We start from the raw sequence: 25,748 nt of genomic DNA on the forward strand, positions 1-25,748 counted from the left end.
ACTTAGTAGTGCAAATTATAGTCATAAGTGTTTTGCTTTCTTTTGACGTTAAATGAGATTCATAATAAAATACACAAAAAGGCATCAAACTGTGTTGAATATTATAGGTTTTATTTACAAATTAAAAAACAAAATTATTTTTTACCAATTTAGCATATAATGACCTGAATATCATTGTTTGATTTAAATCCCATTATTGCCTACCATGAGAACAGTACTTGTAAAACTATATGATATGAGATTAGTACAAAAAGTATAGAATATGAGATTAGTATCAAAAGTATATTGCAATTTATTTACAGATTTTTTTAATTGTTAGTGTCATTTGCTATTTTAAAAGCCCGACGGTATAGACCTACCCTTAGCAGGGAGGGTTGTGCTTGTCGCCTAAAAGTATACAACAAGCAGTGTTTCTCCAAAAGTGTGAAAATACAGGGTGTATCAAAATGATCGGTACCCATCAGCTTTGTCATCTAATGAATCGCATGTTTCTTCCAAATTCAACATTGATTCCTCTTGAAGCTACTATAATTGATAGTTTTATGACCTTTTATTACATAAATCTACAAATCAGGTAGATGTTATGCTGCATTTTGATATGGCGCTCTTGTTAATACTCAATGGATATTGATGGGTATCAATCATTTTGATACACCCTGTATAGCATTCATCGAAAAAACGGGTATGGGAAATTAATGTCCGTCGATTTTGCATATCAAGCGTAACGGGTGGGGGAGGGGGCTCATTTATATAGGGATATGAGGCTATAAACATAAACATAAACCAGAAAATAAACAAATGCCTTATATTTTGACATGATGTCTGTTCAATGGAAACTAGTTCAAATTGAAGAATCTGCGTATTTTAGAAACCTATAAAGAAAGTATTTTAAAAGTTCCCCTTTTCTAAAAGCCTGATTTTGAATAGTTTAAAGACGGTCGTACGGGCGCAAGGAATCGCAACCTCTTATAAAAATAATACAACCTCTTATACTATTGGGCTATTACAATTGAAATTCATATACCCCATGGAAGACACGAGCTTAATCGCCCACATAGTTACGTATACATTTCAAATGAAGTGACCCATTCAGGTAACCCCATTTGAAATTCACACTCCCTGTGTGGAAGATTTAGGTCGTGTCTTCCGTAATAAGACCTAATTAAAAAGACTAGTTTGCGTCTGACGTCAGGACAACAGCGCAGTGTGATAGGTTGCTGACCTGCGCAGTACGGCATTTGTGATCTGGTTGACAGGACGTCAGACGCAAACAAGTCTTTTTTAATTCAGTCTTCAACTATAATGTCCCCTTTAGCCACGACGACCTAAGATGATGGCCAATCCAACGACGAATATAATTCCGAAGATAACGAAGCAAACAAAATCCACGTATCGAAGAAATTCTCTCTTGCGCTGTTGAGAAATGGGAGAAAATGTATGCAAAATAATTTCAAGTAAATTTATTTCGTAATAGGAGGAACTGTCATTCATTCTAAGGTAAATGCATGAATAATGAACCCCGGGAATGAACCATACGTTCACGTAATTGACATGGTCTCAGGGTAAAAATAATCAAATTTGTTTCTTGCAAAGTACGATTTTATTAATTTTTAGGATGTATGATAAGTATGCTTAAAATATTGTCAAATCAGTGCAGTGTAAGTTAGATAAGAAAACTGATTTCCTAAAACATTAAGAATTACATATTTCTTGTAAAGAAAATGTCATCAATTTTTTCTTGAAAATGTAATTTTTTTCTGGATTTCTCAAATAAAAAAATGCGGTCGACTTGCTCCCAAAAATGAAAAATGCGAGCGACTTGCAGGAAACAACCGCATTTTCTTAGCCTAATAACAAGATTTTGTTTCAGATACGGTGGTGTAATTTCATTGAAAATGATAGTGACATCATTGATGCAACTCATGATTTTACTTTATGCCTCATGTTAGTCCAAATGAACACCACACAAAAACATATACCACATATTGCTTGAGTTGTCATAATTGTTAACACGATAGCAATAAGATTAATAATAATTATGAACGTGCGAAGAATTAATTCGTAAATGATACCTGTTTTATAATATTACTCTCTTCATTTGGAGTGATTACTTTTTGCAAGTCTCTTTACTGTCAATGGAATAACGCGTTTTACATCGACCTTGTATAGATCAGGAACAACTTAAGTTGCAGAGATTGATCTCAAAGAATGAGGTAGATACAGAACCAACTAAAGATTGAAATATTCAATCTAACAGATTAGATTTCAATCTAATTTGCTTAGATTGATATATAATAAGGAATTTAGAGAGTAGAAGACAAAAACAAAATATTGGTAGTTAAACTGAATTCATTCGGTAGCGATAAGTCCGTGTGGTGATAAGCAATATTAATCGCCCGAGACTGAAATATGAATTTAACTAAAATTAACATTAAATTAACTTACATCTTGCGGCATTTTCATCCTCAAGTCCCCGTCGTCTCCTTCCATCTCCTTCATCATGATAGAAGAATGTTGCTGCATCTTTGGAGAAGATCTGACATGCACGTTGTAAGACACCACGGCAATTATGGTAGCAAAGAAATTGATGAAAAGCGCAAAAGCAAAGTAGTCTCCTAAAATGGTCCTGCCACTTGCCGGCACGATGTCATGAAGATAGATCAACTGAAGCAGAAGCGCGATGAAGATGAGTCCACAAAGTGTAATCTTCTCATAGGAAGCAGGAGGCAGTAGGAATGTTGCTAAGATGAGGAATCCAGTGAGGGCTGCTGGTAGGACAAGCTTGACACTGTAGGCACTGGATACACGCTTCAGATGCAGCGTATACGTGATATCTACGTACTTCTCTGGGCAACAGTCGTACTTCACAACATTTCGTTTAGAGCTTATTTTCGTTAGTTCAAAATCGCTGGATGGAAAATGGTACGACAAATCAGCCAAAAGACTTGATTGGGTCAGGTTTAAGACATCGACATGGTGATGCCAAGAACCAAATATGAGTGGACAAACCTGGTTGTCGTACGGGAAGAATTTTAAGTCCATTTTACAGGTAAAAGTAATCAGTACTGAAGGAATTCGGAGCATCATTCCGGTGTTATAAACCACCACATCGGCGTCAACATTTTCAACGACGGTTCCACTGTAATTTCACAAGTATTAAAGACAATTTGAGATAAAGAGAACGAAAATCAAATGTTTCTTAATTTTTTATGCCATGTTTACTTTCAACTTTTAGCCTTTTAGTGTTTTTGTGTTTGCGTTTTGTGTTTGCTGGGTTGTAAGCAGTGAAGTTAGCTCTATCGATAAGGCGTTAGACTTCGATATATTAGAATTCCTTTTACAAGCATATACGGTATGCCTCTAAACGAGGGTTTTTTTTGACGAAAGACACGAAAACCAAATATCCGCACAAGAACATCACAATAGATTCGTCTTACAATAATACACGTTTCTTCAGCCGCCTGCATCAGTAATATAGTTGCTCAAACTTCAAATAATGTTTTGGTGGAGCGCCTGCCTCTCCTTCCGCCTATTCCGTTAAAAAAAACTCGTTTAGAGGCATATATGCTTGTAGAGGGAATTCTACTGTAGTTGGACAAGGAATCTGCTTGTAGTGGATCGGTTACCCGTACGGGAACTTGGGGAGCTGATCCTGGCCGCGATGTTCTATTGTGGTATGTATAAAGTGTGCGCTTCTTAACTGCCAGTCCCTCGTTGTTGCTAAATGGTTTATAGGTGTGTCTTGGGCAACATTGGTCAGTCAATATCTGTGAAGAATGATCAGGCTTATTACGAGTGCCTGTGTGGTATATGATGAGTCGGGCTCATATAAATTTAGCTTTATATCATGCTCATAGTGAAGGGCAATACATTCAAAAATAGTGTTGCTTTGTAATTAATCCTTTTACCTCACTGTCCGATTTTCTATTGATGTGCTTCCAGCTTACACAGTTAATATTAGTTTGGGCTGTTGAATTTAGCCACTTTTTATGCCATAATGATTAAAACATGGGATTCTGTGTTAATGTACTTGGGGGTGGCTACCATTGGAAATAATAATTGCGCTAAAAATGTAAAGGTATAGGCCGGTGTTGATAATTGCATATTAGCAGAGGTTCTTCTAAATGGCTTTTATCAGTTCAAGCGCCCTTATTACATGCTGCGCCAAAAAGTATTCCTTACATTTGGAAAAATAATCACAATTTCAAAACTGAACAATATTGGGGTAAATTTTTTTAATTTTTTGTTTCTTCAATAGATGCACTATTTAATCCTGCACATTATGACACCACATTGAATCCAATGTGACCTCAAGACGTAAAGTTACAAGCAATTGAATAGACGAAGGTCCAGTTTTAAAAGTGACAAATTGACCTATACAAGGCGCAACAAGCGCAAAAACGAGACAACACAGTTTTTACAATGAAGCTTTATTTAAAGCAGTTTTTATTTCAGTTTTTACTTTTCTGTACTTTTCATAACTTAATTTTATTTGTCAGTTCATTTGTTTCATTTTTGTTTTGTTCTTTTTGTTTTTAAATTAAAGGCACGCATAAATTAGCCATTCATCACTCTCAAACCAGCTGTCTTGTCCGTGGAGTTTTTCACTTTTAAAACTGGCCTTCGTCTAATCAAGTGCTTGTAATTTTGATGATTGAAATCACATTGGATTCAATAGGGTGTCATAATGTGCCGAATTGGAATATGGTTTAGTTTTAAATTAGGATTTTTTCCAACATGGGCTAGTCGACCTATCACATGGAAGTCATCTTTAAAAAAAAAAAGGACGGTCCCTCTTACGATTCATCGTGAAATGAGAATACGACCATATACCATTATGATTTAGGTAATCAGAACTTACGTGTTGTACGTTTCAATATCGGGAAGCCAGACGTCAGTTGATTTAATTGTCATCGATTCAGTGCCATTGTATGCTGCAGGGTCCCACGTCAAACGGGAGTCATTCCATGTCTGTGCATTGAAAATAAGATACTACTATTATCAGCAAAATAAAATGATTATCAGTTGCTATAAGTTTGGCATTGGAACTGATAGAAACTATTTAGCAGAACTCTAGCTAATACACAATTTTATCAACAGTTATACCTTTGCATTTTTGAAACTAGCCAATTAAGACACGCACTTTGCGATAACGTTTGTTTTATTTATTTATTGTGTGTGTAAAAATGACTTACTTGAGAAAGCCATCCGTGTACAGTTGCGACCTCATTGGCTTCATCCTGACGACAAATGTAAAAATTAAGACGATTATCTTCTAACAACACATCCCTACATCCTCATAAACAGGCACCCCAACTGTCACACACACACACACACCCCCACCCACACACCCCCATCCATCCCACAACCGCCCCCAATCACATAACACGCCCCACATTCCCCTCCTTACTCGCCTGTGAGCACACCCACCACCTACCCCAGCCAAGGGCGTCAATCCGAATTTGATCGGGGGGCAATCTCGCGAATAAGTACAGATGTGATTGAATGCAACACTCGCAACACATTCACACATGTACCCCCGCTTACAGAATAAAGATATGGATTTTTGTTTTACCCTCCTATGCTGTGCTCTCCTATACCGCGCTTTAAATGCTCACGCCTTGGAAAGTGTGTTCCTCCATCTACGGTGTGATAGACGACTTCCAGAAATTAATGAAATTCATCGCTTACAAACTAAACCACAACCACAGACTATTGAAACCCACATACCCTACACACAAACACAAACACCTTCCGCACACTGAAAATATCATTGATGATTATTTCTTAGCGTACCTGGTAAAGTATGCATAAATACTTTGTTATCAAAATAACCATTGCACAGACACAGAAGTGGCTCACTGTGACTGAATGTAATAATCTGAAATTCGTCTTTCACCTCCACAAACCCAACTCACCCCTACAGATACATTCACATATCCCACACACGTACAATCATCCCCAACCCCGGGCCCCACCCCACCCCAATAATATATACACACCAGTATTGCAACATGATACTATGATACTTTGACGATTAGCATGAGTCGAGCAATACATGATGTACCGGGTAACGGAAAGATTACATTGTTTTCAAAATTGTCTCCTACTTTCACTCAACTGCTCACATACACACCCCTACACACCCCAGCCGCGAATAACCACACGTGACCTCACCCCACCTCAACTGCAACATCAGCAGAGACACTTTCATGATTATATACACATACACTCCTCAAAAGAATTAACAACTGAAAGACTACATTATTATCAAAATTGCAGAGCATAAAAAGACAGTCATAGACAAAATTGTCTGGCAGATTTATAGGACTATTTCGTGATATCAGCATCCCCCTTTTATTACATTTTCAGTAGATATCCACGAAAAAAGATTATTCACAAAATTTCAGTTGATTCCGATTTTACGTTAACGAGTTATGCATGATTGTGTAATTTCACGATATTTTTGCTAAACGAAGCAGTCTGCAAGACATTTTTGTACATAAACACTCTGTAGCCAGATGTTTCCAGTGGTATTAAAAGAATTTTTGGCGAAAAGTCGGGGGATGAGGCTGATCACGAAATGCCCTTTTAAACAGTACAGTTGTTAGAAGTATCACGTGTAACTTCGTCATAGGCATACATACACTACACACCCATACACACACCCCACCCCAACACCTTCACCCCCCACACACACACACAATCATACATCACCCCTAGACAACTCAGTGTCACAGTAGTAAAAATTAAATTTACACGGTTAAAAATTGAATTCAACGTACGATAAAATCAAAATTGACCAGTGTTAATTGAAGCCCAACATTGAGCGGTCCATCTTGAGAAGGTAAGACTCCTTTATGGTAATTTTTCAACAGGTTGTCAAGAAGTTTGTGCTGCCATTCATATTTGTATTGGTATGATTCTGCAAAATGTAAAAAGAAAGCAATATATCGAGGGCAAAGAACCAAACTGGCTATATTCACTTATGGTTATGGGGTTATTTGTGAGTAAACATGGTAAATCTCATCATTTTAGCATGTTCTTGGATATAGTTTAATATTTTATATATTTTCTATATTTTAAAGTGATACAGGAAGGTCATTTATTTTTGTCTGTTATATCTGGTTATTCAGAAAGATACACACTTTTAATCTCATAATTATTTTTCTGGGCCCTATGGCGGTATATGAAAGGTTCACCTGTCGGTAAATGTGATATCAAACACATATTGCATTAGCTACGTCAACATTGGCTACAGGGTGTATCAAAATGATTGGTACCGAAGACTTTTCATTTTTTGCCGATATTTTTTACTATTGTGTGTGCCAGTTTGGGGTTAACTGTTTAAATATTTGTAATTATAGTAGTTTTATCTTCTCTAGAAATTTTAGATCATAAAGATAGCGCATTCTATTCAGAAGTTACATGATTCTAAAGGAAAGTAGGTGTTTTTACTCTTTTCATCGTAACGCTGGATCAGTAGCGCACCATTGTCAAAGCTCTATTTTACTGCAAATACCTTGTGAGGATGATATGTTGAAAATCATGGAAATGTTTAATATTTTCCTTGCCTATTTCTTCATTCATAATATATATAAATGTTATAATCAATATTTCAATATTTATTGCTTGAGAGTAATACTATTGACTTGAATAATTTAGGTGGGGTTGAAAGAAGTTTGTGTATCAACACCATCCAGGGCGGTAATTTAAATTGTATTATTGAGATTACTAAGTAGATGGCGTGGCAGAATGGCTATAGACTGTAGACAGTGTAGGTTAGTTTAGACCTAGGGCTTCACCTCACACTACCAGAGTCGTAAGGCAGGGACTTCAGGAACCATCTTTCTAAAAGCATGTGTAAAGCAATTTTATATCATGTATACTGAGGTGAGATATTGAAGATAAATGGTTCAAGCAGTGAACCTGCATCAATCTATCAACTTCAGATTAATAGATCAATAAGTTAACATATGCCCCTTTCTATTTATAGTACAAAAACTATATTAATTACCAATTTCATATTTTTGATATATTTTTGAAAATGTCACATAGCCCGGTACCAATCATTTTGATACACCCTGTATATATACCTACTGTTCTTTGATTTCTACCAAGCATAACAAACTACGAGATTCGCATGTAGCCTAAGGTAAAGGTTTAGGTATTGATCCGTGAAAATTTCTGACACAATCATACATCATCTTTTCACTGTTACTTGCTTACTATGCATGTCTCTTATTGTCTGCAACACTGCAACAGAAATTCTGTGTTAAGGTCGCAACGTAATTTGAAAAGGCTCGTCAACCAAATAAGCAAGCAAACAAAAATACATGAATACAACGAAACCGTCCGCCATAGACAGTCAACATGCACACCAATACCCACCCTACTACCCCACACACAAGACACGATACACACCAATTCAGTCAGGTGCGTACCAGTGCCACCGAGTCGTGCAGGGTTTAACATTTCCGATTTAACGATTTAGTTAATCGTTCCGCCGACCCTTCCCGAGATGAATGCGCGGAAATCACAAAACTTGTAATTTTAATGCTAAAATGGGACAACTGGGCCAAACGTATGCACATGCATATTACAACTTTTAGTCGATTTTGTCCCTGTACCACTATTTAGAGAAGGGCAACTTTCTACTCCCAGCATGAAATCACCTGTCCCCGGTCGATACGTCGCTGATTTAAACACACAAACAGATATTTGTAACATACTTACCACCATTCTGAGCGCCAACTAGAACATAAATGTTGATAAGAAGAAAACATGCAATCACTACCAATTTCCAAAGGCTCTCCATTCTACCTTCCAGAGTCTACAATGATCTATGGTGTACGGTGTATAGTGATATGGTGTTGTGTGCTACACTCCCTGATAGCTTGTGACTTTCCAAACGTGGCTCACAGTTGAATTGACTCTGAACAATTAATGGTTATTTTCAATAGGTCTTGTGAACTTTCAACAATAGTGAACAAAATAGTTGAATCTATACAGAATAACTACAAGTATCTATACATTTAAAATAGACTTGGTGATTTATTAAAGCATTATTTACAATATTGTTTCATGCAAGCCAGCCGAAGCCGACCTACACTCGTCAGAATATGCTTATCACTGGAAACTGATTTCTATTTCTAGCGCGGAATGCTCACGCCGCGAAGTGGCGACGGCGAGCGCGAAGCGCGATCACCGAGCGTAAAACGCGCGGAGCTAGTGCTAGATCTTTAGACAGTTTAATTGGCATACATTTACAGTCAAAAATGGTTACATAACATAATATAAGCAATTCAAGTTCATGAAGACAGTCAATACTTGATATATTGATCAGTTGTAGTTGATCAAGAGATGCTTCTTCCTGTGTCTACAAGTGTTTATTAGCTCATTTCTTTTGTTCAGTGAAGAGAGACGAGGCTTAAATATGATGAAGTATTTTTTCCTCTAGACAAAGTCTGCATAGTTTGTTGGTAGTTGAATAGGCCTTAGCCCGACTGATTAATTTCCATTCAGTTGAATAAGGTATTTTCTTATCCTTTAATTTCCAAATGTACTCGCTTAATGTTGTTGAATGCCTTTTGTCACTGTTATTAAAGTCTTATGGCAATTAAGGCGTGTTTTGAACGAGTTAGCGGTAAGTCCAATATATGTTTCATGATGTGAATTGTCGAGTTACCGTCGCCTGGTAAATTATACTGGAAGCTAAACAATTGCCTTGGAGGGGACAGTCAAGTTTCACTTTACAGTTGCAAGTTTTTCCATCTGGTTCCTTGGGTTCTGCTTTGGGCAAAATTGATCTGTTGTGTGAAGTTAGGATTTGTTTTACATTGGTCATGCAACAATAACTAAGTTTGACAGTATTTCTGTTTAAGAGTTTGTGCAATTTATGTCCAGGGGGGAAAAATCTGTAAATGTATGCCAATTAAACTGTCTAAAGATCTAGCACTAGCTCCGCGCGTTTTACGCTCGGTGATCGCGCTTCGCGCTCGCCGTCGCCACTTCGCGGCGTGAGCATTCCGCGCTAGAAATAGAAATCAGTTTCCAGTGATAAGCATATTCTGACGAGTGTAGGTCGGCTTCGGCTGGCTTGCATGAAACAATATTGTAAATAATGCTTTAATAAATCACCAAGTCTATTTTAAATGTATTCCAGCTCCCTTCTTGGTTGAGCACTTTACTGTGGATGATTTACCTTACTTGGATTTATTTATTTACAAGTATCTATATATATCTGAGCATTGATAAAAACAAGAAGAGTCTTTTAAAAAGACAACCTCCACAGCATGAGATGTGTTAAATGATTTTGTAATTTTCAGGTCATTAGGTACGATAGCCTCATGCTGAGGTCCCCTGGCGCAGCGTCATCATCCCTATATCTTCGTGTCAAACATTGCCGTGAATCCACTAGTTCTTCAACAGACACGCATGGCGATTTAGTTCGAAATAGGCCGATCGACTCAGGCTAAGTACACCACCTGCACGATAAAAAGAGATACGTTTCTTTCCCACAACGATTGCGGCGTTGATATTCATCAGCTGAAATGACTAATTTTTTAAGAAATTTCGATTTTTTTTTCCAGTTTTTGTTTTCAAGGCGCAGACTGGAAGTTCAAATCGCACATAGGAGCTTGCCATATTCTTTCGACACGTATATGGTCCTGTGTCACAACCTGGGGTACCTTTGTGTTACATAGTAAAAAAATGAAATGGTTCATACATTTTACCTACACATCTCATTTGAAGTGGTTCATCCTTCTGAGCATTTTGACACCTTTTTATGGAAATCGGTTAAAAATGAGAGAGTGCGGGCAAAAAACAATCACAAAGTAGGGAGGTGTAACCCCACCTCTTTTTTCCACATTTACAATCATTTTGAGCAAGTATTGGTCTTTTAAATGAACTTTTGTATTTATTCACTTGGTTTAGATGTCTGGGAGTTCATTTAGACATTTTTTTACCAGATTCAAATTTTTAAAGGGGGTTTTAAATCAAATTTACAATATGAATCCCTCCCCTAATCCTCCTCCCCTAATCCTCAGCCACCCTTGGCACATTTCATGCCAAACGTCATAAGAAAATAATTGAAAAATATTTGAAAACAGGATAAAAACATGAGTAATATAGAATAAATTAGCCTCAATTTAAGACCTAATTGAATCTTCTAAGTGATGGAATACTCAAGAGACAGTGTTTTGAAATCCAAACTGCACATCAAAATGTAACAAAGCCACCTTTTTGTGTACCCCAGTATATGGCACAGGATCATATTCATATGCAAGTCAAGGAATAGAAAATACCAAAAATCACGAGATATATTCAAGGATTTAAGATATAATCATACATTGAATGTCAATAAGACTTCTATTCTATACAGACAGTGATACACTCGACGTCCGGCAGGATTTAGCCTGGACATTTCGAAAGACAACTCATAACTGAATTATTTACGTCGCTGAGCTATTGGTTTTTAGCCAATGATTTATTTTTAACCAATCGCTCACAGAGCGCGAGTACAAGTTCAGCTTATTTTGTAATAGCAGCTACTCTCAGTAGCCGGCGGGCAGTTGATAAAGATACGTGGTTTGATGCAAGTCGAATTTCTGTTGGTTCGTTTACTACCTATACAAAGTAATTCTTTACCTGGTGTGGACGATGTGCCTGGCTCATGTATCACTTATTGTACATTACAGCATTTCGAGTGACCAACGGCGTCCATATATGGACCCTATGGACGGATTCTCTACACTGTAAATATGTGACAGCGCTTTTTGCGGTAGAATACCTGGAAACTGGGTTGCCAGCATTCTACCGTAAAAAAGACGATTTTACAAGTATCTCACCGCATAATTAGCATATATACGGTATAATGACATAAAAGTGCGATAGGATGCCCATAATCCTGTATAATATACGGTAGAAAGTACATGTTTTAGCATTTAAACACAAGCTGTTAGACAATACGGCAATATACTATTTAAAATTTTCACTTTACAAACAAACACAAATAAACAAATAACATGCCTATTTTCAGTGAAATAGTAATCATTTTACGGTAAATAACTGTAAAGATTACGGTGAAGTGCCGTAAAATAACGGTAATTGTGACTCGGACTCGGACATCCGGGACTCGGACTCGAATAAGGAGGACTCGATTACAGCACTGATGAATATACTCTGTGGTTTCGGTCTTGTGCGAATGCAGTATGATAGTTCTTTTGCGTTTCTCACACAGCGATATTTCCTTACCCAAAACAATAGCGTTCCGAAACATCTCGAGCAACTGAAGTATGAGAAACTATCAGTACCAAATAAAATCCGGCATGTAGAAGATCGTTTCTCAACTCTCATATTCCCAAGAATGCATACTGATTTGCATAAAATACAAGTAAATCGGTTGATATTTGACTAGATTCAAACAATTTCCGAAGTATAGTGCTATTTTGATAAAATTTTCATCAAATACCGATTGATGATATTTTGTATCCCAATTTTACAATATTTTTCGAGTTTTGTTGAGAATTGTTGAAGTTTTCTAGGGTGTATGCAAGTACAATGACATTGCACATACATGCATGTGGCATTTTCCGGCTTTTGGCGGATTTTTCCTACCTTTTTCCTACTGCGGATTTTATCGGACCTGCCGTTTACTATATATCCAAAACACACCATTCACTGATCTGATTTTCTCGGTAGCAAACAAGATGGAGGAAATCATGTATGTGAATAAGCTCCTGGCGTCTATCAAAGTGTATTTGATTCAACTCGGTCTCCGAAGCACCAAAAACAGTACCCATACATCTTATCGGATCCCTGCACCTGTATAGAGTGCTGGTAAACTATGACCATTGCGTTCCTTAGCAAGAGCATCAAGCACTGCCCACCAATAAAAATGGATTTGGACGGGAAGACTTGATGGAAAAAAGCATGACAGAACTGATATGTCGCTTGGTGAGCATTATGCAAGTTACGTGCTCTCGCTACTGTATGGCTGATTATTTTGCTTGCTCCTCGCGCGTCGATTTCAAAGGGATCGTCATCATAGATAATAGTATCAAGATAAAATACTCTCTTAATCGGTTTGGCAGAAGTTGATCCAATGCCATCTACAACTTCTTTTGCCGCGCACTCATTCGGAGGTTTGCTATGTATGCTCGTACTTCAACATCACGATTACACACAAACTTCTGCGTCTGTTTGGAGGAAGTTGGGAATTCATCATGAGATACATCTAACGACGCCGGGAACCACGCTAGACTTGTATGGACAGCAGTGACTATATAGCTTTGATGTCTTTGCAGAAAACTGCTCTGGTGAAGGTTGAAGGTCTACATTAGGGTGTGATGTGGCGAAAACGCTTTTTTCGGATCGACTTGGAACTCTCAGAGAATTTTACTAACGTACATACTACTACTGTGCTGAAATATCAGTAAAATCAGAGAATGTTTCATCCAGGCAACATGGGAAACGTAGGCATTCATTTGACGACTTATCCAATATCAAACACTTTGGGTAGTTTGCCTGGAACCTCCAGAACATCACAATTATTTTTCGCTATAGTCAGGTATGTAGGTAAATATATATGTTATTAGAGTTGCGAAATTAAGGGGTAGGGGTAATATTATGGTGTATTCGCCCAGTTTTACTCAGTTAATTGTCATAATTTTGGAATTTTTGCATAGATATTAACTGCAGAAGCGCTAAAAAATAATGAGATATGATTTTAGAGCAGCACTGACATGACCAGGGGTTAAAAGGTCATGTAACTGAGTTGCCACAATTTTCCAGGCTATGTGACCTTTTGATCTCTGATCAAGACATGGCTACCCAAAAACCATTTATCGTTTATTTTAGGTCTAATAAAGAACTTTGGGAATAGGACTCGCTAAATATTTTAGGCGGCGAGGTAGGTACCAGGGAATAATCACACGGCTTGGTAGATGCGTCTTGGTACACTCGTCTCGGCTAGTCTCTCTGATTGGTAGTTCTGTTCCTCGGCTCTTCATCGTAGATTTGGCATGAGTAGGGGCGCTAATAAAAAGCTCTTCATAGAACTAGAGGTTCAACCAGGGTCTTATTTAGGCTTTCATACTCAGCCAAGCGCGAATATTATCACTCAAACAACAAGACAATATAAACCACTATTTACTGGTATTAAAGTTATTTATTACTTACTACATCTTCTTCATTCGGTATGAAACTTTATATTAAAACTAACAAGTGAACTAGGAGTAGAACAAACTCCATTATCAAGTAATAATTAGCGAGAATTGTTCTCGCCCTAAACTAAGAAGTTGTGTCCCAGTCTTGACGCACACGGAGATTTTACAAAGAGGTGTTACCTCTCTGAGTGATTGCTACCAGCTACAATTCATTCTCAGTTTGCGTCGTCCACAAGAAGACCTCCGTTTACAAAAGACCATTGTGACGTTTTACGATAGTCTAATCGAAATGATACAAGAGAGTGATCTCACTCGGGGTGAATGACACCATAATTTTGATTAAATAAATAAATTTAAATAGAAGGCACGGGATATAAAATAATATATCGCCACAACTCCCAGCTTGAAATCACCTGTCCCCGGTCGATACGTCTCTGACTTGAACACACAAACAGACATTTGTAACATACTTACCACCGCACAGTGTCATCGCCCCGATATCTTCATGACAGAAATCGCCATGGTAGATTGAATCCACCGCCACGCATGGCCATTTGTATCGACCTGTTTAATAGTTTTGAGTGGCATAATAGGCCGAAGGACATCTGACTAAGGCTACTGACAATAGCCCCGATTACCTCGGTGACTGACCTCGCTGTGTGTCAAGTCGAGCATGGTAGCCATTGGTCATATTCTGTTAGACTACCTTCACGATTGGCCGATACACTGCGCTATATAATTCGGCACATATAAATCAGAATTATTGCGGAATTATTGTCAGTTTTTGACTCAAGACGCAAGCTGCTGTCTCAAAGCGCAAACTAACGACTATCATATCTGTTCAAAATATATATTCATGTGCAAAGAACCACATCTGGTTTCTTTATACGAAATCATTTACGGGAGATATTCATCATTTTCTACACCGGTATCCAAAGATTTTCTTCTCATATCAAACTCGTGCAAAGCAAATTCACGTGTATCGATCCCGGGTATTTATTTAAGTATCACTGCTGACAAAGTAATTATTAGACAGGCGATGTCGGTGTGCACCGTCCTGAGCACCAACTAGAACATAAATGTTGATAAGAAGAAAACATGCAATCACTACCACTTTCCAAAGGCTCTCCATTCTATCTTCCAGGGTCTAAGGTGTATGGTGATGTGGTGTTTTGTGCTACACTCCCTGATAGCTAGTGACTCTCCAAGGCTTGACCGTTAATATACCACAGTTGAATTCACTCATAACAATTAATGGTCATTTTCAATAGGTCTCGTGAACTTTCAACAATATTGAACAAAATAGTTGAATTTATTAAGAATAAGTACATGTATCTATATAGGGCCTATATCTGAGCATTGATAAAAACAAGTAGAGTCTTTTAAAAAGACAACGTCCACAGCATGAGAGGTGTTATAATTAGGAACGAAAGCCTCATGCTGATGACCCCTTGGTACAGCGTCATCATCCCTATATCTTCGTATCAAAAATTGCCGTGATAGTAGGGCGAATCCACTGGTTCTTCAACAGCCACGCATGGTGATTTTTTAGATAGGCCGATCGAACCACCTGCACGATAAAAAATTTCTTTTCCACTACGAATTCGGCGTTGACATTCATTAACTGAAATCACTATTTTTTACGATTTGCGCAAGGTAATTACGCGTCTTCAACGTTGCCAAGTTAAGAATTTTCGATTTTTGTCAATTTCAAAATCACGGGATATATTCAAGGATTTGGGATATAATCAAACATTGAATATTAAAAGAATACCGTATACACAACCCAATCTGTCAGAACAATGCGGCGATTTGCTATTTACAAACTGTACTATTAAAAAATTGGACGATACAACACTTTGCACAAACACACAAATAAACCAATACAGTTTAAAGTTATATATAGTAACTATTTTAAACTTTTGCGATTTGGTAGTTCACAGCATCTTCTGAATGGTAGTGAACGTACATAACTCATTAGCAACAATAAATCAAGCAAGTTTTTCAAAGAATATAATATGAAGAATGAACTTTTGCAAAACATCAAAGTGTTATTTTTCAATAATATATTGAAAATGGATTTTTTGGTTGCTTCGACCACCAATACCGCGTATACCCTTAACAGTAACATGCCTATTTTCAGTGAAATAGTAATCAATTTTACTGTAAAGATTACGGCAAAGTGCCGTAAAATAACGGTAATATTTTACAGTGTGACTCGGACTCGGACACCCGGGACTCTCACTCGGACTCGGAGAAGGAGGACTCGATTACAGTACTGATATGGTTTCGGTCTTGTGCGAATGCAGTACCATAGTTCTTTTGTGTTTCTCACACAGCGATATTTCTCTACCCCAACAATAGCGCCATCACTTGATATACGGATATGCTTGACGGCGAAGAGTTTCCGAAACATACTATCGTACCCAGCATGTAGAAGATCGTTTCACGACTCACTCTCATATTCCCAAGAATGCATACTGTTTTGCAGAAAATACGAGTAAATGGATTGATATTTGGCTAGATTAAAGCAATTTCCGAAGGGCAATTTTGATAAAAAATTTCATCAAATTCCAATTGATGATGACATTTTGTATCCCAGTTTTGTTGAAAATGGTTGAAGTTTTCTAGGGTGTATGCGAGTACAATACACATATATAATCATGGCATCTTCCGGCTTTTGGGGGATTTTTCTTACTTCAACCATCAATTTAGTCATTCCTGCGGATTTTATCGGACCTGCCTTTTACTATATATCCAAAACACACCATTTACTGATCTGATTTTCTCAGTAGCAAACCAAAAGATGGAGGAAATCATGTATGTTAATAAGCTTCTTTCAAAGTGTATTTGATTCAACTCGATCTCCGAAGCACCAGATACAGTACCCGTACATCTTATCGGACCCACCTAGCCGTACATATAGTGATGGTAAACCCTGAGCATCGCGCGTTCCTTAGCAAGAGTGTCAAGAACTGACCGCCGATAAAAAGGGTTTTGGACGGGATACCATGGAGTTACGTGTTCTCGCTACTGTATCGCTGATTATTTTGCTTGCTCCTCGGCCTCGCGCGTCGATTTCAAAGGGATCGTCATCATACTTAATAGTATCAAGATGAAATATTCCTTTTATCGGTTTGGAAGAAGTTGATCAGGAGACAGAACAGATTGAATCTTCTTGTAGTTTGGATCACATAATGAAAGAAAAACAACATCCACGTTGTTGTTGTTTGTCCATCTAAAAACAGATTCTGTGAAAGAACTTGAGAATATTTGTATCACATGTTCAACGCCAACGCTTCTTTTCAGGAAGACTTAATTTTAAAAATGCACTGCAATGCAAATGGCCTTACATTTGATGTAGTTGACAATCTCTAGTGCTGCTAACCATAGAGGAAGGTTGTGAGAATTGACCCGGGGGGGCACTTAACACAAATGACCATACGGGTATGTTCCCCGGAAAGACCACCCTTTTTGGATTTCGCTACTCCGAAAGACCCCCTATATTTGACCAAAATAGAGCTCCGAAAGACACTTCATTTTGATAATTTCAACTCTAAAAGACCCCAAAATTACTAATTCCTCGTATATCTGTTTTTTTCAAGCGATTTTCAACCAAAATGCATCATTTTATACCGGTACGCCATCAGCTCCCAAAGACCCACCACCTCAAAATTCCATGGGAACAAACCCTCCAAAAATGTTTGATATGCCCCCTGTGGGGAATTGATGAGGAGGGTTTCATCCGATGAAGAAGCTGTGACAAATGGGATTAGACCAGTATAATCTATACCTTGTATATTGGGTATAACTAACCTGTCATCACAGATAGCATGAGAAGCTAAGACTATCTGCCCAAAACCTGTAACTTCATCACCGACACTTACACCTGAATCCATGCAATCGATTTCGTCAATGGCCTCGTGTGTACCGAGACACTGAATTTCCGAAACACCTGCAACATCTGGTATATCAGATGAATGGAGTTGACGGTGATTTATGCCACACAGCGGAATTAACTCCATTCTGATCCTCTCATGAAGTGGTGAACTGGCATTTCATTAACACCAAAGAACATCAGATTTTCATGCGTAACCGATACCATCCAATGTTCAGGCATTGCAGTTTCAACCTAGAGGATGATTTAAGCACTTCCCAGCAAGTCTTGCGGTTAGCACAGCTGTGTGAGTGAACATGACAACACTGCCCGCCCACTGCATACACACGTGCATGGTTAAATTTGATTTTGGACAGATATATTTACAATAAAAACACCTTCAAACAGTTGGTCGATTTCACATTTTATGTTATCTACGGAAGGTGTGAATTATCCTTCATGCATACATCACTTTAGATCTGAAATCGACCAAGTAATAATGACACACGAGCAATTCTAAAACAACATCTTTTGCACAGAGTTCAATGGGATTTGAAAAGTAAAGTGGCAGTTGAAACTCTAGTGATAACACACTTTTACAGTGCATGATGGGGCTTCCTTAAATCATCCTCTGGTTTCAACCATCTCAATCTGATAATTCCCTACTCGAAGAACTTCTAAGGAAGCGGCCTTCGATTATAATGAAAAAATGATACTCCGCTAACATATCTTGGCTTCTGAGAACCGCAAATTGCTGAGCTACTTATTTGAAACTGGAGGTATAGAGGCAACATGAAGTCAATATAGAGGAACTGACATTGCTCGATTGCAAAGAGCTTGGACTAGGCCTACAACCAAGTCACTGTTACAAGTTAGATATTTCTCTTTGATTCTGACAACAACCTACAGATGACATCGCTTTCTACGGACTGTCCCTTCTAACATATAGAAAATAAAGCAGTGTCAATAACTCTTCATTCTCTCCACTGTGCAGGTAGATTACTTCACCCTGGTTTTTGAATTCTGTTGAGTGTGTTTGCCAGCTGCTGTATCAGTGAGAACAATTTGAGTTTGATTGTACCTTAGAGCAAGCGCCATTTCATCACCAAGAGTTTTGTTTCTCAAGGGAAAGCACAATTACAAACAGCAACTACAAAAAAAGCAATGAGGAAATACATGATGGCGGGAAGAAAACAGTTAAATGATTTCTTGGACATTCCATTTTGGCTTTTGTCTGACTTGAGAACAGGCTTGGTTATTTGATCTGTCAATTCCATGAATGTTTTTAGGATATTAAGTTATTTTGAACCGCATCTTAAAACATTTTATTGAGGTTGTCCAAACTAAAGCTACAAATGATGCTTACTAAAATTTTGACTTCAGTTTTTAACCGTTTTCGACGTTTTAAATCTGTATCACTTTAACCAACATTCACATTGTCATCAATCGTTTCATACGGTATATTTTCATCTTAAAGATATACGTGATATATACAATGATAATCAGGTGAAGCAACGATCTAGAACATATAGGAAACACAAGAAGTGAAGCGATAGATTATGTAGTGAACGAAAGGGCTTTAGTAATTTCTTATGGATAAAGCTACTTCATAATGGTCCGAAAAGAGTCGTTCAAATTAGTATTCCTTAACCTAGAAGTAATGGTAGCTATGAAAAGAACATTTAGTAATATATTGCTCTTTACCTAAATGTAGCCTGAGATCGGTATGGATCTCAGTTGATCTTGTATGTTGTATGTTTCTCAGTATAAGATGGCACATGACCTTTGGAAAGTACACGAGTCCCCAGGGGGAGAAAAAGGCCGAAAGGTATACCAAACTTTTGGAAAATGTGTGGTAGCTTTAGTGAATGTTGTCACAACCATAAAATATCCTTTTCTTTTATATATAATTATAGTAATTTAAGTGGAGAAAGAACAGGGTCAAGTGCCATCTTATACTGGATAGCTCAATTACTGTCCTTCTTAGCCACGACGACCTAAGATGATGGCCAGTCCAACGACGAATATAATTCCGAAGATAACGAAACAAACAAAATCCACGTATCGAAGAAATTCTCTCTTGCTCTGCTGAAAAATGACACGAAATGTATGCTTATCAATATGAGGTAAATTTATGTTATAATAGGAGAAATTATTACATCTCAAAAATATTCATGAGCAGAGCATGCCACTTTATAAAAATGACATGATAGTCAGGAGAAATAGGGCAACTATATCCTTCGGTACTGGCTACAGGCATATCATACCTCACTCCGTAGCCAGTATCTCAGCTCAGGAAATCTCGGGAAAATAGTTTGCCTTATTTACCCTCTCCTCTGAACTGAGGTAAATGCATGTATGGTGTGGTGCAGTTTCATTTGGGAGAAGTTGTGCGTGGTTGATTCCCATTGAAGCGTATTTTTACTCAGCAACACATGATGCCACATTTGCCCATCAGTGATAGTTTGAGATACAGAGGTTCGGGCTGTGCAATGATCCTGGGAAGGGTAAAATGGCAGCTCCAAATGGGAAGATACACTTACGGTACTCCTAAAAAGGTCTAAGAAAACAATACGGAGATGTCCAAATATCTGCAAAATTGTCTGTCGCAATCGTTTAGATTGATATTTAATATAAGGAATTCAGCGTACTGGTAATTCAACTGAATTCATATCTCATTTGGCAGTCTTTAATCGAGGGTGACTGAAATAATTATGAAATCAAGTTCATATGTATCTAAAAAATAACATTTAACATGTTCAATCAACTTACATCTTGCGGCATTTTCATCCTGAAGTCACTATCGTCCCCTTCCATCTCCTTCATCATGATAGAAGAATGTTGCTGCATCTTCGGAGGCGATCTAACATGCACGTTGTAAGACACCACGGCAATTATGGTAGCAAAGAAATCGATGAAAAGCGCAAAAGCAAAGTAATCTCCTAAAATGGTATCGCCACTTGCTGGCACGATGTCATGAAGATAGATTAACTGAAGAAGGAGCGCGATGAAGATGAGTCCACAAAGTGTGATCTTCTCATAGGAAGCAGGAGGCAGCAGAAATGTTACTAAGGTGAGGAATCCAGTCAGGGCTGCTGGTAAGACAAGCTTGACATTGTATGCACTTGATACACGCTTCAAATGCAGCGTGTACGTGATGGTTGCGTACTTTTGTGGGCAACAGTCGTACTTCTTAACATTTCGTTTAGAGCTTATGTTCGTTAGTTCAAAATCGCTGGATGGATTATGGTACGACAAATCAGCTAAAGGACTTGATTGGGTCAGTCTTAAGACATCCTCATGGTGATGCCAAGAACCAAAACCAAATATGAGTGGACAAACCTGGTTGTCGTACGGGAAGAATTTTAAGTCCATTTTACAGGTAAAGGTAATCAGTACTGAAGGAATTCGGAGCATCATTCCGGTGTTATAAACCACCACATCGGCGTCAACATTTTCAACGACGGTTCCACTGCAATTTCACAAGTATTAAAGACAATTTTAGACAAATAAAAGGAATATCAAATATTTCTTCATTTTTTATGCCATGTTTACATTCAACTTTTAACTCTTCATTTTTAGAGAGATCCTTTTGAATCATTGTAACCTGACACTAGTATAATTATTTTCTTTTCATTATTTTTATACATTATGTTAGTTTACATTTAGTTACAAGGATCAAAATTGTTAGGTTAAGAATGGTGACGAGCCAATAATCTCTTCCGCAAGCGTTCACAAAAATTGAAAGCCAGTAATTTAAAATATAAATTTTATAAAAGTAATTGAATTCAACTTCAACACTACTTGTTTATTTCGCTTACTGGGAAGCCGATGTTGTTAGCTCTGATGTTTTCTTGGAAACAGCTAGAGACCAGCCTGATCAGGTGGCATCACACTTGATGACATCAGATTGTCCCACACAGGATCTAATTCCAATCCTGTTACTCGAAAGCGGTCCCGGTAAGCGAAATAAACGAAGTGTTGAAGTTCAATTTAATTACCTTCATTTTATTACCACTACGTATGACTCTGCAATTCATTATAAATTTTATAATTCGGAAGTTATCCGAAAAACTTGTTTATTAATTTTAAACGAATTTTAGTGACTTCAAGTAAAAATATAGTGTGTTCAGGATGTTGATGGTTATCAGTGAGGTAACATTTTTTCATAATTATTCAGTGTGTAAGCTCAAGTTAGCTCAATCGGTAAGCCTCGGGATTAGACGTAAATGTATTAGAATTCCTTCTACATGCATATACTGCATGCCTCTAAACGAAGGTTTTTTGACGAAAGAGACGAAAGCCAAATACCCTCCACAAATACATCACAATAGATTGGTCTTACAATAATACGTGTTCATTCAGTCGCCTGTATCAATAATATAGTTGCTCAAACTCCATAATGTTTTGGTGGAGTGCGAAAATACGACCAAATACCAATGTGATTTAGGTGATCAGAACTTACGTGTTGTACGCTTCAATACCAGGAAGCCAGACATCAGTTGATTTAATTGTCATCGCCTTAGTGCCATTGTATGCTGAAGGGTCCCACGTCAGACGGGAGTCGTGCCATCTCTGTACATGGAGCATAAGATATTAACTATTCTATTATCGGCAAAATAAAATGATAATCAGTTGCTGTAAGTTACATAATGGAACTGATAAAACTAAAAGTCATTTTGCAGAACTCCTGCTATATGCAATTATCAACAGCTATACCTATACATTTATGAAACTAGCCAATTATGACATGCACTTTGCAATTATTTTTTTTACTACTTTTATTTTATTTATTTATTGTGTGTGTAAAAGTAACTTGCCTGATAAAGCCATCCGTGTACGGTTGCGACCTCATTGGCTTCATCCTGACGACAAATGTAAATATTAACACGATTATCTTCTAAAAACACCCACAATACACCCCTACATTTGTACATACACCCACACTTCTCTACATTCTCCTCCTTACCGTCACAAACTGAAACAAAATGCGCTTGCGAGCACACCCAGCACCTACCACAGTACCTACGTACCCCATGATCCATACATACACACCAATAGTACGTCAACATTGAGGATTGTTTGTTGAGTTAAGCAATACATGAATACATGATGTATACCTGGTAATATTCTGCTATAAACAGTGATAGAATGTGATACTAGCAACTTCGATTTGTCAACCATTCCTCCTCCACATAAACATAACCCGCACACTCCACCGATACACCCCGTCACCCAACACTCCACACCCCTACACCCCACAATTCATAACACACCAAAATACCAATTTGTATTACTTCAGCATTATGTCGTGGGCCAATTTCTCATACGTGAGACTACCTTGTTATCAAAACTAAAGTCTTGCGAATAAGTACAGATCATGTGATTACATGCAGCACATTTATACACGTATTCCCGCTTTCAGAATAAAGATATGGATATTTGTTTTACTCTCCTATACCGTACTCTCCTATACCGCGTTTTAAATACTCACGTACGCCTCGGCAAACGTGTTCCGCGATGACGCGACCTTTTTCATCTACCGTGTGATAGATGACATCCAGGAATAAATGAAATTCAGCGCTTACAAGCTAACCCACGACCACAGACCTAGGGGCGTAGCAAGCTGGTGGACAGTTTGTACGAAGTCCATGGCCCCCAAGTGTTCAGGGCCCTGAGCAAAAGCAAAAATTAAATAAGTGGGAAATATAAAACGGACAGGGCTTATAAAGGAGATGTTAAAAGGAGCCGCACTGCTCCTTGTCCATGGGCCACAGAGATCAAACGGGAGCAATCACTAAAAGGGGAAGAACGGGTTACCTAGGCCTACTCTGGCGATTTATGTCGTAAACTTTTTTCACTTCTTCATCCATTTATATTTTTCTGCCGTCAATTTCTTTCCCCCGTATATGGGCATTTTTTTAATATAAAATGTTAATCAGAAAAGAAATTGGTTTGAACTTTATTTAATTGACTTGTCATTATTTTTAATTACCTACAGCTCCATAAAGTACAACCATTCACCATTCACTAATGTCATTTAGTTTAGGTATTATGTTTAAACAATGTAAATCAGAATGCAAAAACGGATACAAACTTTGCAAAATTGCATAAAATGCACACAGCTGCCTACAATTTCATAATTTCATGAAATTACAGTCTCTGTAAAATGTAATAATCAGAAAAAATATTTGGAGGCTAGGTATTCATTTCAAATATCAATCTTTTATATTACATTTTCAGTAAATATCCACGAAAAAAGCTTATTCACAAAATTTCATAATGATTATGACGATATATTTAAACGAATTAGTCTGCAAAAAATGTTTTGAACATAAACATAATGTAGCAGAGGATGATTTAAGCACTTCCCAACATTCCACTATGTTACTTGCGGTTAGCATAGCTGTGTGAGCGAACATGACACCACTACTACTCCGACTCGCCCACTGCATATAGACGTACTGCACGTGCATGGTTTAATTTGAATTTGTACAGTTATATTTACATAAAAAACGATGTGAAGATGCTGGTCGATTTCACATTTTATGTCATCTACAGAAGCTGTGAATTATCCTTTAAACACACATCACGTTTGTTCTGAAATCGACCAAGTAATAATGACACACTCACAATTCTAAACATCTTTTGCACAGAGTTCAATGGGATTTGAAAAGTAAAGTGGTAGTTGAAACTCTAGTGATAACACTTTTGCAGTGCATGATGGGGCTTCCTTAAATCATCCTCTGATAATGTAGCTAGAGGTTTCTATTGTTATATAGTAACACGTGTAACTTCGTCACAAGCACACCCCCACCACACACACACCATCATACATCACCACTAGACAACTCAGTGTCACAGTGATAAAAATTAAATTAACACAGTTTGATACTAAATTGATATCAACGTACGATAAAATCAAAATTGATCAGTGCTAATTGAAGCCCAACATTGAGCGGTCCATCTTGAGAAGGTATGACTCCTTTATGGTAATTTTTCAACAGGTTGTCAAGAAGCTTGGTCTGCCATTCATATTTGTATTGGTACGCCTCTGCAAAATGTAAAAAGAAAGCAATATATCGAGGACAAAGAACCAAACTGGGTCTATTCATTTATGGTTATTTGTGAGCAAATCTCACCATTGTAGCATGTTCTTGGATATAGTTTATGTATGAGTAGTAATTTATACTCTATATTTTAAAGTGGCATAGGAAGGTTTTTCTGATTATTCAGAAAGATATACACTTTTAAACTCATAATTTCACGAAACGTAAATTTTGGAAGTAGCCCGCTCTGATACTATTACGCATGTTCTGGGCCCTCGGTATAGGAAAGGTTCATCTGTCGGTAAATGAGATATCAAACACATGATGCATTTAAAAAATAAGTATACCGAATCTACGTCAATATTGGCTACGTTTCTTTTATTTCTACCAAACATAACGATCTACGAGATTCGCAAGCCCGAGTTCGCACGTAGCCCTTGTCACTGTTACTTGCTAACTATGCATGTTTCTTACTGTCTGCAACACTGCACCAGAAAGGTCGCAACGTAATTTGAAAAGGCTCGTCAACCAAATAAATAAGCAAACAAAAAAGATTATACACAACGAAACCGTCCACCACAGACAGTCAACCTGCTCACACCAATACCCGCCCTAATACCCCCACCTAGGTTTCATTATCATTGAGGTATA

At 37.7% G+C, this 25,748-nt stretch overlaps 2 protein-coding genes across 3 annotated transcripts; both read right to left on the bottom strand.

Moving 5' to 3' along the window:
* Positions 1 to 124: 124 nt before the first annotated feature.
* LOC140138034 (neuronal acetylcholine receptor subunit alpha-9-like) lies at positions 125 to 8,958 on the bottom strand. The gene is made up of 6 exons (XM_072159874.1): positions 8,737 to 8,958; positions 6,786 to 6,925; positions 5,196 to 5,240; positions 4,862 to 4,971; positions 2,446 to 3,139; positions 125 to 1,413 (listed from the first exon to the last, which is right to left on the bottom strand). Exons 1-6 carry the CDS (start codon positions 8,816 to 8,818, stop codon positions 1,312 to 1,314), a joined length of 1,173 nt encoding a protein of 390 aa, XP_072015975.1. The 5' UTR covers positions 8,819 to 8,958; the 3' UTR covers positions 125 to 1,311.
* Positions 8,959 to 18,752: 9,794 nt separating this feature from the next.
* Positions 18,753 to 22,620, bottom strand: LOC140138479 (neuronal acetylcholine receptor subunit alpha-2-like). Of its 2 annotated transcripts, none has more exons than XM_072160364.1 (3): positions 22,514 to 22,620; positions 20,821 to 21,520; positions 18,753 to 20,133 (listed from the first exon to the last, which is right to left on the bottom strand). In XM_072160364.1, the coding sequence occupies exons 1-3, from the start codon at positions 22,564 to 22,566 to the stop codon at positions 20,032 to 20,034; spliced, it is 855 nt and encodes a 284-aa protein (XP_072016465.1). In that variant the 5' UTR covers positions 22,567 to 22,620; the 3' UTR covers positions 18,753 to 20,031. The 2 variants fall into 2 exon arrangements, with proteins under 2 accessions (XP_072016465.1, XP_072016464.1); XM_072160363.1 differs by having other exon boundaries at positions 18,753 to 20,136.
* Between the last annotated feature and the right edge of the window lie 3,128 nt (positions 22,621 to 25,748).

The sequence above is a fragment of the Amphiura filiformis genome, chromosome 17, assembly GCF_039555335.1.
Source record: "Amphiura filiformis chromosome 17, Afil_fr2py, whole genome shotgun sequence".
In the NCBI taxonomy this organism is placed as follows: domain Eukaryota; kingdom Metazoa; phylum Echinodermata; class Ophiuroidea; order Amphilepidida; family Amphiuridae; genus Amphiura; species Amphiura filiformis.